At 46.5% G+C, this 15,459-nt stretch overlaps 1 protein-coding gene across 5 annotated transcripts in view; it reads left to right on the top strand.

The window, feature by feature from the left end:
• The first annotated feature begins 419 nt into the window (after positions 1-419).
• The window catches only part of HYDIN (HYDIN axonemal central pair apparatus protein), a 144,614-nt gene continuing 129,574 nt past the window's right edge, over positions 420-15,459 (top strand). For all 5 annotated transcript variants that reach the window (XM_071814217.1, XM_071814219.1, XM_065848077.2 and 2 more), the window contains exons 1-5: positions 420-459; positions 8,562-8,693; positions 9,761-9,886; positions 11,293-11,412; positions 14,778-14,912. In XM_071814217.1, the coding sequence (XP_071670318.1) occupies positions 8,574-8,693; positions 9,761-9,886; positions 11,293-11,412; positions 14,778-14,912 (501 nt within the window). In that variant the 5' untranslated portion in view covers positions 420-459; positions 8,562-8,573. The remainder of the gene's footprint in view (positions 460-8,561; positions 8,694-9,760; positions 9,887-11,292; positions 11,413-14,777; positions 14,913-15,459) is intronic.

Raw genomic sequence — 15,459 nt, 5'->3', positions numbered from 1 at the left:
GGGGATGTGGCTGTGCTGATGCTGGGAGGGGGTGTTGGAGGCAGTTCCGCTGCGTCCTTGCTGCGATGTTGTGTGCTTTCCTGAGGCCCTGCTACTCATTTGGGATAAGGCACTGCCAGCCAGGCATCTCCAGTGTCTGTGTCCCGGCAGCTGAGGGAAATGCAGCTGGTCTGTGTTACACTGGGGCAGGAGCAGGTGGGTATGAGCTCCCTGTGGGAGCTTTTGAAGCAGTTTGCCAGGCCTGGGCCCCCTCTGATGCTTTCTGGGTCTCCCCTGAGCTGGCAACCGCTGTGCTGGAGCAGGGGGACAGCCGGCAGCCACCACTGAACATCGCCGTGTGCCCTCTGCCTCCTCCCCTCTCTGCGTTCCCTCTGTTGCCATGGTGGTGCTGGGGCCTGCCGGGAGGCCCTGTTGCTGCGGGAACGAGGGCAACAGCCGGCTGGCCGCGGAGATCCCTGTGTGAGTGTGTCCCCTGAGGAGCGGGAGAGGTGGGGGATACCAGTGACCACCCTCTGTGTCCCCTCCCTGGCTGAAATATGGAGGTGGATTTTGGTGTGGGTGCACCCAGGCTGCTCAGCCTCGGAAGGGAGGGCTTGGGAGCGGGGCTGAGTGGAGACGGGGGGACTGCAGGGGAGCTCGGGGAGGGTGTCACCCCAGCCCCACACACCCGACATGGAGGAGGGAGGCGGGGGTGTGTGTGGGACAGGGCCACCTCTGTCCTGCTAGACATCTCATGGCAGTAGGTTGTGCTCATCCTCCCATGGTATCTGTTGCCCTGCAAGGAAGTGACTTTTTTAGGGGTGAGGTTGACTGTGGAGCAAAGTGGGGGCTGTTGTGCTGGGTGAGAGGCACCTGGAGGCTGCAGCACTTTCCATGTTGGGGACTGGGAGCTGGAGCCCTTTCTTCCCCCTCCCAGGGCTGGACAGGGAGCAAACTTTGCTCCCTGAAAGAGAAACTTCCTAAATTCCTTCCTTTCTTGCTGTGGGATGCAGATGTGGCTGTGTCCAAGCTGTGGGTTAAATGTGGAGGTGATGGAGGCCACCTGCCTCGTAACTGCTTATCTTTCCCTTCTCATTTTGCATGTGGGCTTTTGGATGTTTTGGCCTTAAATCTTTGCCCAGTCTGTAAATGAGGAATGAGATTGATTATTCTTGTTCTGTCTACAAAATGCTGTGAAGGCTTATGATGAAAAATGTAGCAGATGGCCTAGCTAGAAGTGACTGCAAAGCTAATGCACCTTAACTATCCTTTCCTTGCATTTTAAATCCATAGGTGATTTTCTGACAAGTGATTCCTGTATATAGGTAGGGGAAACACAAAGGCTACACTACTCCAGGAGGGTGCAGATTGCTCATAACGGGTTGTCCAGCCTGGCCTCTTGACTGAGGGATGGGAAATAAATTGGTGAAGCTGAAGTCTGCTCTGTAACACCTTAGGGTGACAGTGCTATAGCAATCCAGTAAATACAGAATATTTACTATTCTGGCAGCCAGTAACGTATGTGCTGCGTATAACTGGATATGAGGCTGGTGCCAGCCAAGGGCAGGTTGGAGGGTGGTATGCCTGCCTCTGCTTTTGGTTGTTTATCTGTCGCCAGTTTGGTGGCTTTGAATTCAATTTATGTTCTTCCAGAGATTGAAACTTCTTTGTAAGAACTGGGCATGACTATGCATAACTATTTTGCTAAGAAAGTTTTGAAGACTGAGATTGCAATGGTTTGGCTTGAGGCTCACAGGAGCATTGTGGACATCTCTGCTGATGCCTGGACCTCTCAGGGTCTTGGCTGGTGAAAGCAGCTGGTCAGGATGTGGATGTGGTGCAGCCTGTGCTGCACTGTGAATTGATGATGCAGAAGCTAAGAAATGGTTCAGACAGGGAGAAAGGATGGTTTTCAGGGCTGCTGGCAGTGCCCCTTGTTCCAGCTTGGGTGTGCAGTTAAATGGTAGATTAACAAATCATTGCATGTCAGTGGAGCAGAGGTTCACAAGCTCCAAGTCCCCAGGGGGTACAGAACTGTTTGTTTCATCTTTACTCTCCCTTGTGGGCTGGTGTAAGTGGTGTAAGTCCAAGCACCTACTGTGCAGTAAGATATTGCATGTGGAAACAATCTGATATCCACAGGAGACTTTTTATGATTTCCGTCAACTGTGGATGAGGTCTTGATGGTAGCTGCTAAGGAGTGGTACTGCAGAGTACTCACCATTGCAGAGTCAGCTCTCACCCTGTGTATGGCCACTTGCTTCTGACCTGAGGATCCATTAATAGTCCCTTGGTTTCTGCTTTTCCACTCCAAAGTTGCTACCTGCATGGGAGCTCAGATGCACTGTGGATCAAAATTATATGGGGTCCAGATGCCAGAAAGAGTAAAATAAAAACGGATTTAGAAAGTTGTAAAGCCAGGATAGCAGAGATCAGATGCTAGGAGAAACATTTGGGAAAAGGAAATCAGTACTGTAAATACATAAGGCAGGAGCCACAGCTGTAAATTGTAGTATGTGGAACTGGGGAATCTCTAGCAGACCCATGGAAGGGAGCTTGGTCCATCTCACTGTTAGCTGAAATTTATTAAAAGAAATAGCAGGAAGGTATAACATTAGGTTCCCATTAATTATCTCAGCTGTGGTAGAGCTTTTGTAATAAAATGCAGGATGATGGTACCGAAGTGATAAAGTATAGAGGGACTGGAATATAAAGGTGACAGGTGAAGCTTCCTGGGTAGTGAGACTTGATTTAGAAAGCACTCAGCCACTTAGCAGTGGGCTGAAGGTACAAAAGAGTAGTCCTGGAAATTATGTTTCTCCTTTCCTGGCTTCCTTAAAATGCTGTTTATATGGTAATTATAGTTAAGCAGGTGATTTCTAAGCCAGAAATGTGATCTTACTACTTAAGTCTGAATAGGGCAAGGTGATTTAGCTGAACAAAATTGCTCAATAGGATCCTGACTCACTTTTAACAGATCTCCTGTCTTACTATTCCAGCAAATTGTAATAGAAAAGCAAATTAACCAGTTACTCCAGAGAGAAATGGTTTATGTTTGCTGGAGAATGAAAGATGATTTATTGCATACACCAAAGCAAAATGCAGCCACCAGTCTGTGCTCCTGCAAGAAAACCTGGGTGTTGTGTACTGTAGTGCAGAGTGTGCCAATATTTCCCCAGCCTTCAAGTTTGGAGAGTGATCAGTTGGTATCAGACCAGCTCAGTGGGGCCCTTTGAAATAAGAGCACTGGCTTGTGGCATAGTGACAGCCACAGGGTCTGCATGGATGTGAAGCTGTGCTGTTGCATGAAACTCTTTTTTTTTTCTTAATGTCCATTAAGAAATTCACTGTTTATTCTTAATTTCCTGTCTCTTTCAGCACAGTATCATCAGAGAGCTATTCAGTTTTATTTTAGAGGGAAGCTGTTGGACATATGCATGAAGGGATTTGGATGCTTTAGGGCTATATCTAAGTGCTCATGTCAACTTTTTCCTCAGCGCAGCTTTTGCCAAGCTCACAGGCCCCAAAGGGCCCCTCTGTGCCTGTAGTTGTGCTGTTGAGCCTTCTGAATTTTCCAGGCCCTGGCACGTCTGAGCTTGTGCGAAGCCCTGCTTGTGCCTACACACATCTCCTAGCGCTGCTGCATGACCCCAGCCTGTATCATGAGCCTGGCAGCTTTCAGAGGTTAATAATATTGCTGCCCTGAAGAGGTGAAGATACTTCCATTTACCCTTTATGTAGCTCTATGGCCTGGAAGCAGAGCAAACCCATGCAGACGTTTCTCTTCTGCCTAGTCTGAAGCAAGGAGTCTGTAGTAGCTGTGAGTACACATCGTGAAACAAATTTTTTTCCTTCATTTGAAGAAGATCCTGGTCTCTGATATTTTTTTCCTCTTGAGACTGCTTACGCATTGCATGTTAAATCATCATTAGCTGAAAGACTTTGTAATCCAGAGAGCAGAGCCCTCCAGCCAAGGCTTTTCCTTAGCTGGAGGATTCTAGCTGCCAGCCTGCAGATCAAGCTTTTTTGTTTGTTTTCTCCACAGAGCAGTGCTGGGAGATATGGAAGTGACCTTGTCTGGACTGACAAGCAGGACTAAGGAATGGCTTTGGTCCCCTCTGTCTATCTGGGAGGGGAGAAAGGTTTGGGCTGGAAAAACAGATGATTTCAATAGTGGGAGTGTAGCCAAGCATGGGAGCAAGGGTGCTGAAGTTGACAAGAGCAGATTGAGGTACAAACACAAGGTTCAACATTGGGGTGCTGAGATACTTGCAATCTGTGTTTGGGTTTTGTGTCCCTTCTACAATGCGACTCTGAAGATACTCTAAGGACAGCAGTTTCCCTTGTGAAGCACCTGAGGCTTCTCTGGCAAGTCCTCTGAGTGTGAAAGCTGGCTCCAGGTGTGCTATTTGCCTGAGTCACTTCTGTGCTGAGCAGGTGAGGCTCTCACCTTGCTTCTGAGGTGCTGGAGCTGTGGGAAGGAGCACCATGTGGTGGCCCTGGGAATGCATCTCAGACCAAACATGAGAGACTTGGTTGGTCTCACCTTGACATCTGTCTCCAAGTTCTGCCTTCTGAGACAGGCAGCATCACCTACCATCCAGTTTCTTTTCCTTTTAGTACTTATGTCTTGGTGCATTGACTGCACAAGGGTGTCACATCTGAGGTTTCTTTGCCTGCACCTCTCTTCTTTTTGCTCAGATTTGTGGCTGGACACCATGTTGGAGATAGTTTGAAGCCAGTTTGAGCAGGCTAGCGGACTGAAGAGCCAGCTAGTTTTTCAGGGCTCAGATCTTCCCTGACTGGATTGTAAAGCCGCAAATAACAATTATTGGTTTTCAGACTGAGGATTCCTTGTTCCCTGCCAAGCAAATCTGATGGTTTGGTTTGCCTGTGGCAGAGTCTCATGAGAAGGTTTTGTTTATAGCATATGCTGTGCTGAAAATGTGTGAAGCTCCCTGGCAGCTGAGATGCTCTTGTAAGTTGAGTGTCCTTGATGCGTGTGTAAGTGTGTGCACAGTTAATTGGAACAAGCTCATTAGATGGGTGCAACAACAGAGGACACCCCCAAGGGCATTTTCGGGGCTGCAGCAACACAGTGATTTGCCTGCTCTCTTCTGCATTGATGTGATTGGGGTCTCCCCTGGGCAGACAGAGCAAAATAGAAATTAAATTCTTGCTTTGCAAGTCGGCATGGAAACTTTTTCTTTACTCCTTAAACAAAGAAATGATTAACTTGTCTGCAGTGCCTAAATTAATTCATCTGAAGCTTGTGGAACATTAATAAATGCTACTCTAAGGCATACTTTCTAATACTGCTGCAATCATTCACTGCAGAGTGAGATGTTTAAGAAATAGATGGGCTGCAGTGATTTGCAAGGCTATAACTTTATGGAGGCATTTTGGTGGCATTGTAAACCACCAGAGTAGAGACCAAGTCAACCAATTATGATACTGAGAAAAAGCAGAAAGCATTGTCTCCACTCCAGCCTAGAGCTGAAAAAAGTCACAAAGCTGCAAATGTCTGAATATGCATCTATTCCCTTGGTGTGGAACTGGTTAGGGTGGTAGATCCCCAGTCTTTACTGGGTTAGTGCATCTTTTCTATCATGCTACTTACAGGATGAGATGCTGCTGTTTTGAGCAGCTTCTCCACACACACCCTGAGCCTGTACAGTGCAGCATCTCCCAGTGTTAGAGCAGGAGGAGTTCAGCAGCAGAGAAATGAGCAGACTTGAGCTAATGTCAAGCTCTGAACTCTCTCCTTCCTTGGGATCCTGCTAAAATTCTTCTGCTCTGTCTAGCAAGGCTGTAACAGTTGAGGAGAGGGGACACCGGTCATCCCAAGTCCTGTCAGTTGCCTTCCAGGTTCCACTGGCCTCTCGGAAGCCACCAGCCCCGTGTCGGTTATTACTGTACTGGTCGGAGCACAGTCACACCAACGGTTCCCTGGCTGACTCCTGTCCCTCCAGGCTGTCCACAGCCACCAGGTAGCCCGCAGTGGTTCAGGAGGCAAGACTGGGCATTACACAGAGCGAGTCCTTTAAGAGAAGCGTGAATTACCTGTCCAAAGGTCGTGTCTGGGCACTGGGTGGGAAGGAGGCAGTTTGGACAGGAGGGCCAACGGCAGGGATGCGCCATCTGTGTGATACTCGGTGGTTTTTAACTATATACCTGGTCTAAGAGCAAGCCTGGGAAGGTAGAATGGTTTTCATTGGGTTCTAAAACTGCTGTGCCACTTGTAGGGATGGTAGATACTGGAGTAAAGGGAGCCCTGGGGAGGAGGCTGAAGCTCAGATGTCCCTGCTGATCTTCAGCTTGGCACCCTGCTGTGGGTTACCTGAGACACATCAAGAATTCCTGCCCCAGCCCTGGGCATATTTCTTCGTTGTTTTTCTAGGTGATCTTAGCAGTTGTGTCCTGGCACCGCTGCTTCCTCTGCCCAGACTCAGGGCATTTGTGCTCGGAACATAAAGCTGTGGTGCCAGAGCTGTCTGTGCCCTGAGCTTGGAGCAGAGGGGGAATTGCAATCCTTCCTTGTGCTTCATGGGTGAGTAGAGGGTTGTCTGAGGTGGGGAAAACAAAGATCTCCCCCCACCAGATGGGATGCTGGGCTGGAAGTGCGCTGTGTCCTGGCTACTTGTTTTCTCCTGCCCTGACAGGGAGATGTGGCTGATTTCTTAGTTCTGCCTCTTTCCCCCAGTCTGGGAGGCTGATCCTTACAGGCTCCAGGGAAATGGAGCTGTGGGGCTGGGAAAATGTCTTGTTGGAGGGTGGGGGAAGCTGCTGAACTGGGTTGGGAGTAAGTTGGAAGCTCTTTGGAAATAAGCATTATGGGCATGATGAACAGGATTAATTTCAAGTGAAGTGAAATTACAGTTAGAAAATTGAAACAAATAATCCAGTTATTCTCAGGACCAAATAATAAGACATTGAAATTCAGATTAATGTTGTATCATCCCCATTAGATTTCTCTCTTGAAAAATAGTTATTTCCAGGTTTAAATCCTAGCTCTTGCTACAGCATATCCTTGTGTCTGCAGGACAGTGCTGTGCTCCTGTGTTTCTTGAAAGAGCAAAAGGAGATGGTGGCCTTGTCATTTCCTAACATTGTAAAGGGCCCAGCAGCATGGACACATACAATGAAGTAGCTGTTTGGAGAGTAAAGGAATGAAGTTATTGCTTTTTAGGATGTCAGTAAAACTTGAGGGGAAGGGAATGGTCATCTTTGTATGAATGATGCCTTGCTGAATACAGCAAATCTGCACCAAAAAAAGCCTATGTGGAACAGAAGGAAGCAGAAGGGAATATGATCTGTGATTTTATTCAGTGTCAGGATGCAAAACATTTTAGGGTAGAGCTGGGTTTGAGAGCACTGGTCTTTTATGTCCCATAAAATAAACTGTTCCTTGGTCCAGTTAGCCAGAAAGGGTGAGGAAAATTATTTGTAGTCCAGAGTCATGCTTAGCAAATGCTGTGCATGTCCGTATTTGATTTTTGTTGGTGCCTGAAACCCAGTATTTGGGGTTTTCTTCTCTTCTTGCCCTTTCTTGCACATCCACTTTGCGTGACACATGAAGAGAGGTGGTTGGCAGGAGGGTAATTGGAAGAAGAATGGCCCATGGACCTGTTAACATGTGCTACTTGTGGGATAAGGATGCTGGAGAACTGCCATTAGGATAAAGTCTTAAGTGGCTCTGCTTTCACATATATCGCATTTATTTTGAGCTAATTGCTCATGTTCCTTTGATGGTTTCATGCTTTTATTTCTGCTGTTACAGCCTCTAATGCCTGTAGGGAGCCTTGAGTTTGGGTGTTAAGTGAAAATTAGGGCCCTCATTCTCCATGGAGAAATGCTCTTGGGCACTGTGGTAATTTCATGCCTGGAAGGAATCATACTTACTGGATAACTTTTGTAATTTAAACCAAGCAAATTAGCCTTGAGAAACTATAGTTCTTAATCAGAATATTGAACTCTGTGCTTCATTAGCTAGAAACATCGCCAGGCTCCTTGCACAAAGGGTGGATATTTGGTTTGCAAAGTAGGAAAGTTGTCTGATTTCTGTTAATGCTCGGGTCAGCAGCCATCCCTGGGTTTAAAGTTGATCATAATACTCTGAGCACTTAGTAGGGTCAGGCACAAAGTCCCATCAGGTCAGCTACTTTTGCAAAATGAAGCAGCTAATGGCACTTACCTTCCCTCTGTTCCCACCAAAAAACCTCTTAAAGAGTAATAAGGGACAGTTTGGATGTTAATAATTCCAGTAAATGGGATTCCAAAAGTAATGGAAGTGGGGAAGGTGAGATGTGCGAGCAGGAGCTGGTGTGTGTTTGTGGCTCATGGGACTGCACACACAGTGAAAGGCTGGTTTGACTCTGTTTTTGCTCAGGGAATGTTTATTATGGGAGTTAGCTTTTATGATTCTCAACTTTGCCACTTAAATGTGGTCTAATAATGAAATAGAAGCAGGGGGTGCTTATATTCTCCATAGATGAAGCATGGCAGAGTCTGCAGAGACAGGTGGATCCTTTGAGTCTGCTGTGGATTCTGGATTCTAAAAGTCCTGTTGCTGTTCCTTCCAGGTGAGCTGAGACATGGCTGCTGGCAAGCTCTCTGAGTCCATGGGGTCCTCTAAAACAGCTGATGGATTCCAGAGCAAAGTGGTAGCACCTCGTAACCCAAAGCTAGTCAGCGAGGCAGAGGAATCAGTAACTGTAAGTACTGCTGTGGGCAGGTAGGAGCTGTGTTAAGGGTGGAAACTCCTGTGTGTCCCTCCTCTGCCTGCCCTTACGGTTGTCCAGCAGCGCTGTGAAGCTGGGCACCACCTCCCCATCACTCTGCCTTGCTGCTGTTGGAGGTGGCTGTTACGGTGCAGTGGTGTTTGAACTGTGTGCTGCTTCAGGGAATGTCCAGGGCCTTGTCTGAATGTGCCACTGGAGCCAAGCTAGACAAATAAACTGGGCATTGTGCTGGGATAGCTGAAGCACGAGTGTGTGCTTCTTTCCATCTTTTTTGTGTGGGCTGCTCAAACTCTGCCTGAAGGCTTGAGACACATGGCTGTTCCCAGCTAGAACTGGTTCCAAAACAGTTTTTATGTCCTGGATCCTGTGTGGCGCACACATCCAGCCCTGCAAACAGCAGTGGAGTCAGGGAGATTCCTCCTTCCCATCCCCATCCTCTTTGCTGACTGGAGCTCACTTGACTGGAGATGACCCAGTGCTGAGGCTCTGCAAGGAGATATCTCTGTATACTTCAGTTGAGGGTTCTGTGAGGCCAGAACAGAGAGAAAACAAGTGCTAATTAAAAAAAGATAACTAAAACTTGGACCCATTCCTTTCCACATCAGTCTCGGCACAATGCTGCTTTTCTGCCTTCCTCTGACTCACCCAGCAGTGACATCTCCACATGTGTGTTGGTTGTGAGCATTGTGTAAGGATGGAGTTAGGGGATTTCTCATAACTCCTCCCCACTCTCCTCAAAGGTCACTGGCTCAAACCAGCAAAACTAAAGAGGAAACAAATGCCCGAAGAGCAGAAATCCCCAAACATGTCACATCAAATCACAGAGAAGCTAATGGGACAGAGCCACTTGGTTAGAGCATGTGTATTCCGCTCTATATCATTAATTTACTGATGTTAAATATTTCAGCAGGTAACTTACAGGACTTCCAGGACTATCCTAGTGGCTGTGATGACAAATTATTCATCAGTGGCTGTTGAACAAGAAAAGCCTTTCTGAACAAAGGCATTTCTGTAGCTCTTGCTGGTGTTTTGCATTTCAGCTGACTCCCTCTGCCTTCCTGAAGGAAATGTCTCTCAGCACCGAGCAGAGGCTGGCCAGCACTCGGGAGATGAGACGGCCCCAAGTTATCCAGCTTCTAGACATGAGTGAAACCTCACATCAAAAGGTAGCCTTTTCCTGCCCTTTTCCTTGCTGTTTGATGTGACATTTGAAGAAGGTGTGTGCTTGTGACAGGCTTACTGCCAGTTTGTCTAAATACCTTGGTGGGTAGGTCCTGTTGTCCTTTTGAACTGCTGGTGGTGATGGAGTTCCTTCTGCTGGAGGAAAGGTAAAACATTTTTTCCTGAGTCAGATGTTGAAGTCCTGATCTGTGTGAAGCCAATATAAATAACTTCTGTTGAAACTGTAGGGTTTTGCTCGAGTTTAGTTACTGTTGCTAAAGCACGGTATGGGGGAAGGTTGGGACAGGACTCGGGCACAAGCTTGCCATTTTCCATCCTCCCTCTGAAGCAGCCACCTCTTCTCGTGCTTTGGTGTTGTCACTGTCAAATGCTTGGGGTCACAGCTCCCTCAATGCTGGCAGCATTGGCCTTTGAAGGCTGTAGGCCCTACAGTAATTACTTAGAATATAACAAAACCAATTGTGTTAATGATTTGGGTTGGAACAACATGTATGACCTTGAAAAGGGTTTGCGGGCTGCAGGATCCTGCCAGATATACAGGAGAATCACCCTGGGTAGATGTGCTTTATCTGGATCAATGTTTACTTAAATGTATGTTTAGAGTTGCTTTTCTTACAAGACTGCTCAGTAAAACACAGTCCAAAAGACTAGATGACTGAGGTAGTCTGAGCGGAAAATTGCCAGCAAGAGACCTAAAACAAATTTGTTATGGATTTCCCTAGACAGCACAGAGAGTTTGGAACACATTAGACAAGTGCACAAATAACTGGCAGTGTGGTGCAGCTACTGGCTTCAGTGTGAACCTGATTTCTGGGGAGGAGCAGGACACCTGCCTGTGTCTTTGGAGTGGGAGCAGCCCAGCTGGAAGAGGGGAGATGAAGCAGGCAGGAGTTTTCTCAAAGTAATGCCTCTGCTCTGTAAACATTTGATGTCTGTGTATATTTTCAGACAGGCTTCTGTAGTGCTATTAAATAAAACAGCAATAATAGAATACAATAAAGCATCTCTTTAAAGCTCATGGAAAAAGGAGATACTAAGTCATTAGACAGTATTCACCTCGCTTGTCTTTCCTAACTAGTGTGTTACTTTCTTTTTGGCCTTACTTCTGGGGTACTATTCTCATCTTAATGTTTTCTAGGCTCTATATCCAAAAAAGACATTTGGGACCGTGTGGGACCTGGTCCATTAGTCTCAGAGTAAAGATCATCCCTTAATTGTATATCATGGTGTGTCATGTAAATTCCTGTGTTTCAGTTGCTCCATGAGTGCTTGTGGTTCTTTCAGTAAGTGCTCTGGAGAGGTGACTGCACTAGCACAGTGTTGGATTCTCATTCATGACTCTTCCTCCCAGCAGCTGAACCTCTCACTGCTGTCTGTCTTGTATCTGCAGTTCTCAGCAGTTGACCTAGAACAGAGCTTGTTTCAGCCGTTCCCATCAGAGGTTGTATTTCAGAGGTACGTCCCCTGCAAGGTCTACGAAGTGCCACTGATTCTGAGGAACATTGACAAGGTAAGTGCTGGGATGTGGAGGTTTAATATTGTGCTGCAAGGGGAGAGCAGTACAGTTTACATTTTATACAGGATGACAAGTTATCTACTGCAGCTAGGCACATCCAGAATAAAATGCCTTTATCTTGCAAGATGGTGGAAGTCTTCCCATGCTGGGCATTCTCCCTGTGATTTTTGATCATGCATTGGTGATATCTGACCCAAAGGAGCTTTTCTAGTCAGTGTCCTTCCACTTGAAAGCCCTGGATGGATGGGAATGTTGAAGGCTGTACAGTTACCTGATCTCATGCTTTAGCTTGAGAGTGTGCATCACATCCTGGTGGCTGCTTGGTTAGTCCTGGTTCCTGGCAGGACGTCTCTGCCTCTCATGGCCTCTTTAGCTGCCTCTGAGCAGCTCACTGTCAAGGCATGGGGGTTGAGTATTCACTGCTTTATGCTGGAATAAGTTATAATTAATGGCATTAGCACTCGAGGGAAGGTGTTTTGAATTAGCAAAAAGCAGTGGGAGGCCTTTGGGTGCCACTTGAGGCTCATGTTAAGCTTAATTCAGTTCTGCTGAGGTTTTTCGAAGACTCTACTTTCCCTTTGGAGAACCACAACACATCCAGAGTAATGTGTGGTTAAAGGTCTTCACCTTTACTTGAAAAAACGTTTTGATCATTCTGAGATTTCCCAAGGAAGTTGAGAAGGGAAGAGCTGAAAAATGTCAGTGATTTTTGTTCCACTGTAAATAGGAAAATTGAGACCTTTTGAATTTCATCAGGGGAAAGATTTGCTGGAATGAGGCATGTGCCAAGAGCAAGCTGGTGGGAAGAGACAGGATAGAGGAAAGGAGCTGAGTTAGAAAGTACTCTGGGAGAGAACATTGTGCACGCAAGGGTTTTTCTAGACAAGTAACAGTCAGTGTACTGGAAGTAGAGAAAGGTCAGAAAAAGGTGTTATTGAAGATACTGTTCTGTAATGAAGAGTAAAATGTACACAGAGAGGAGGGCAGGATGGGGAGATGGCAGTGTGCATGAGAACAGGTGAATTAACCCCATCTCCAAACCTACCTGTTGGGGGAAACAAACAGGTGGACAAAATACTGACAGGGCATACAGCAGGTGGAGGAACAGCAAAAGAAGTAGAAGTATATTCTGAGATAACAGGTTTTGACTGGGACATAGCTGAAAATTGCAGGTTCTTTGGCAAGGAAGGATGCAGGTGTGGTCCCTCAGTTACTTCTGGAGCTGACTGCACCATTCCTGGTCTAGCACTTACCTTGGGAATACTGGAAAGATGGAGCTTGGATGCCAGTGCCCAATACCATTTATGTGGTCCACGCTGATTCTTGGCACTCTTTGCTGTGGCGTCTTCTTTCCTGATTAAAATGTGCCTCAGTTTCTCTTTTGCTATGGTTCTGCTTCATTCCCACTAAGTCCTTTGGCTTCAGCTGCTCCATTATCCATGTGGCACTTCAAAGTGTTTGTCTTTGCCAAGTACCAGCCAACAGGCAAACAGTTAATTTGCTCTATTCATGCTTCCTCAAGTGGAAAAGAACATCTGCATCAACATTTCTGCCATTTCCAGTAAAAAATAATAAACTTGTACAGCTGCACCTTGGGGTTTGTATGCCCTGTGAAGGGGAGACAATGTGTGATCTGTTGATTTTTTTTTTCCAAAATGAATTAGTTTACAAGCTAGTAACACCTCAACCATTGGACAGCACTGGTATAAGAGTAAGATCAGCTCTTAAGAAAATCCTTGGCGTATTTAAGTACATGAAGATAGAAATAATCCCAAGAGAGGTTATTATGTTCTAATTTTGTTGGCTTTTGGTCATGTCCTGGAGAAAAGCCATGTTGTGCTCCATCTCAAGGTTTTCTCACCAGTTTCCCAGGTTCCTCTGAGTCATACTGACTTATGCTGCACAGCAGCCTGAGGTTCTGCTCCAGGTAACAGCAAACTATATTCCAAATAGAGGCTCTGTAATCATTCAAGTGCAGAGGTACATTGGTATATACCTATTGCTCTTACCTGTGTGTTGTAAAATGTTTTTTTTCTCTTCAGGCTGTACCCCACCACCCTCAGATATTCTGGGTGGCTTTTGCTGAAGGTCTCAGCCATGTGTGTTCATCTCTTAAGGACCTTAGTGACCAAAACATTTGTCTGCAGTGTGAAATTGATGCCTGGAACTCGCTGCACCAGGATATTTCTGGGAGCAAAGGGTGTTTGGAGAGTCCAGCACTAACTTGGCTGTGGGTTGCCAGGCTTGGGTGGGTGGTACAGAATGAATTTATTGGTTTTTTTCCACGAGCCCTGTGTGGTGTATCAGTGAAGCTGCCTGTCAGTCAAAATCACCTGGTTTAGACTTTAAGAGCTTTGGTGCTTAGGGCTGATGTGTGTGCTAGAAAATCTGGTTGCTGTCCCTGTGCTTGTGTATCCCAAAGAAACTTGCAGGAATGTGCCTGCAGGGCTCTTCTGGTTATGGGGAGGAATACCTGGAAATCTGCCTTGCCTGCACTGGCAGCTGTCTGCTACGATCACCAGGCAGCAAGAACCCCAGAGAGCTGAGCTTGGCTTTTAATAATGAATCCACACAGTGAGTCAGTGCTGGTCATGTATCTCAAGGCAGAAAGTGCCTTTAAAGCCCATAATTGATAGGCACAGCCTGGGGGGGGCGGTGTCTGATTTTTCCATTATTTTGGTAAATTGACTGCTCTCATCTTCTGCATCAACCTTTCCTTGTAGACTATTGTGCTTCTTCCTTCCTTCTTTACAACCTCCTTAAAATTCACTTAGCCATCTCCCTGTTTCTGAGGTTGTCTCTTTGTTTTCCTGTGTTCTTCCTCATGCTCTCCTTTAACTTTCTTTTATTCCCAGTAAGGCCATGGTGTCCATCTCCTTCTCTTGCCGGTTGCCTGTGTGATTCTGTAGCTTTGCAGCTTGACTGCCCCACTGGAACCCAGTATCTCAGAAGTGAAGTTCTTCCTTGCCCTGATATAACAAATACAGTTTTGCCTTCAGATAATAATTTCCACTCTAGAGGCCTGACTGCATGAATGTGTGCAGGGCAGAAGCAAGTGGGTTCTTTAGGCTTGTTGAATATGTGGATGACCTGATTCAGGTATATCATCTCTATAGTACTGGGGTCTTACCTGCTTGGCACTTCCTTCCCAGCAGGGCATTGTCCTGCTGCCTCTGGTCTAGGGCTGCTTTGTCTGGGCAGAAGGGATTCAAGTCCACCCTTGTGTTTTATGTCCATATACCTCCAGAGCTAAAAGTGCTTTGGAAAGCTGGTTAAGGCAGGATGTCACCAGGGCATGGCCAGATCTCTTCTCATGTTTCCACAAGTGGCAAAATTATATTTTCATGTCTTTTCTGCAGGTTCCTCGGCTGGTGAAGATTGTCTTAGAGAGCTCACCTTATTTCAGGTTGATCAGCCCAAATGATATGTGCTGTAAGGTAGCACCTGGCATGTCTTCAACTTTCCGCATCCTTTTCACCCCTGAGGAGAACAAGGTGAGACTGGAGGTTCTGACAGGCTGTTGCCTTCAGAAGAAGCTGAACCTGCAGGGCTGGATCCAGAACAGGGCATCTGGTGTGGGTTTTGAGGAGCTGTCCTGGCTTCAGTGGGGTTGCACTGGATCTGGCCATGGAGGAAATGCTTTCCCCATGGTGAAGATTATACTCTTGTAGGCTGGAGGCTGTTACATGTTTCAGACTGTTTTTTTTATCCTGTGGCGCTGGAACATTTAATGTAATGTCTGTTGGCTTCAGGAATGAGAGAGTCTACTGTCTGTGGTGGGCAGCGTCTCAGGGTGTTGGTTTCTAATATCTCTCTGCTGCATAATTATGGGTTTGCTCCACTAATTATAAACACAGAAGTCTGTTTATAAGTTACCTGCTATTTGGAGGAACCAAAGTGAGCCTGATCAGAGTGAGCACCACCACCTTTGAAAACTAGACTCACCTTAATATCTGTCACGTTGGACACAGTAGTGAGACATTGTCTAAAGTCATCACTTTTTTGCATGCTGGTTGTAGCCCGTGCCCTGCTGTGAGGTCA

Source organism: Patagioenas fasciata, chromosome 13, assembly GCF_037038585.1.
Source record: "Patagioenas fasciata isolate bPatFas1 chromosome 13, bPatFas1.hap1, whole genome shotgun sequence".
NCBI lineage: Eukaryota > Metazoa > Chordata > Aves > Columbiformes > Columbidae > Patagioenas > Patagioenas fasciata.
The sequence above is the reverse complement of the archived record's forward strand: the minus strand, read 5'-3'. Positions and strand labels throughout refer to the sequence as shown.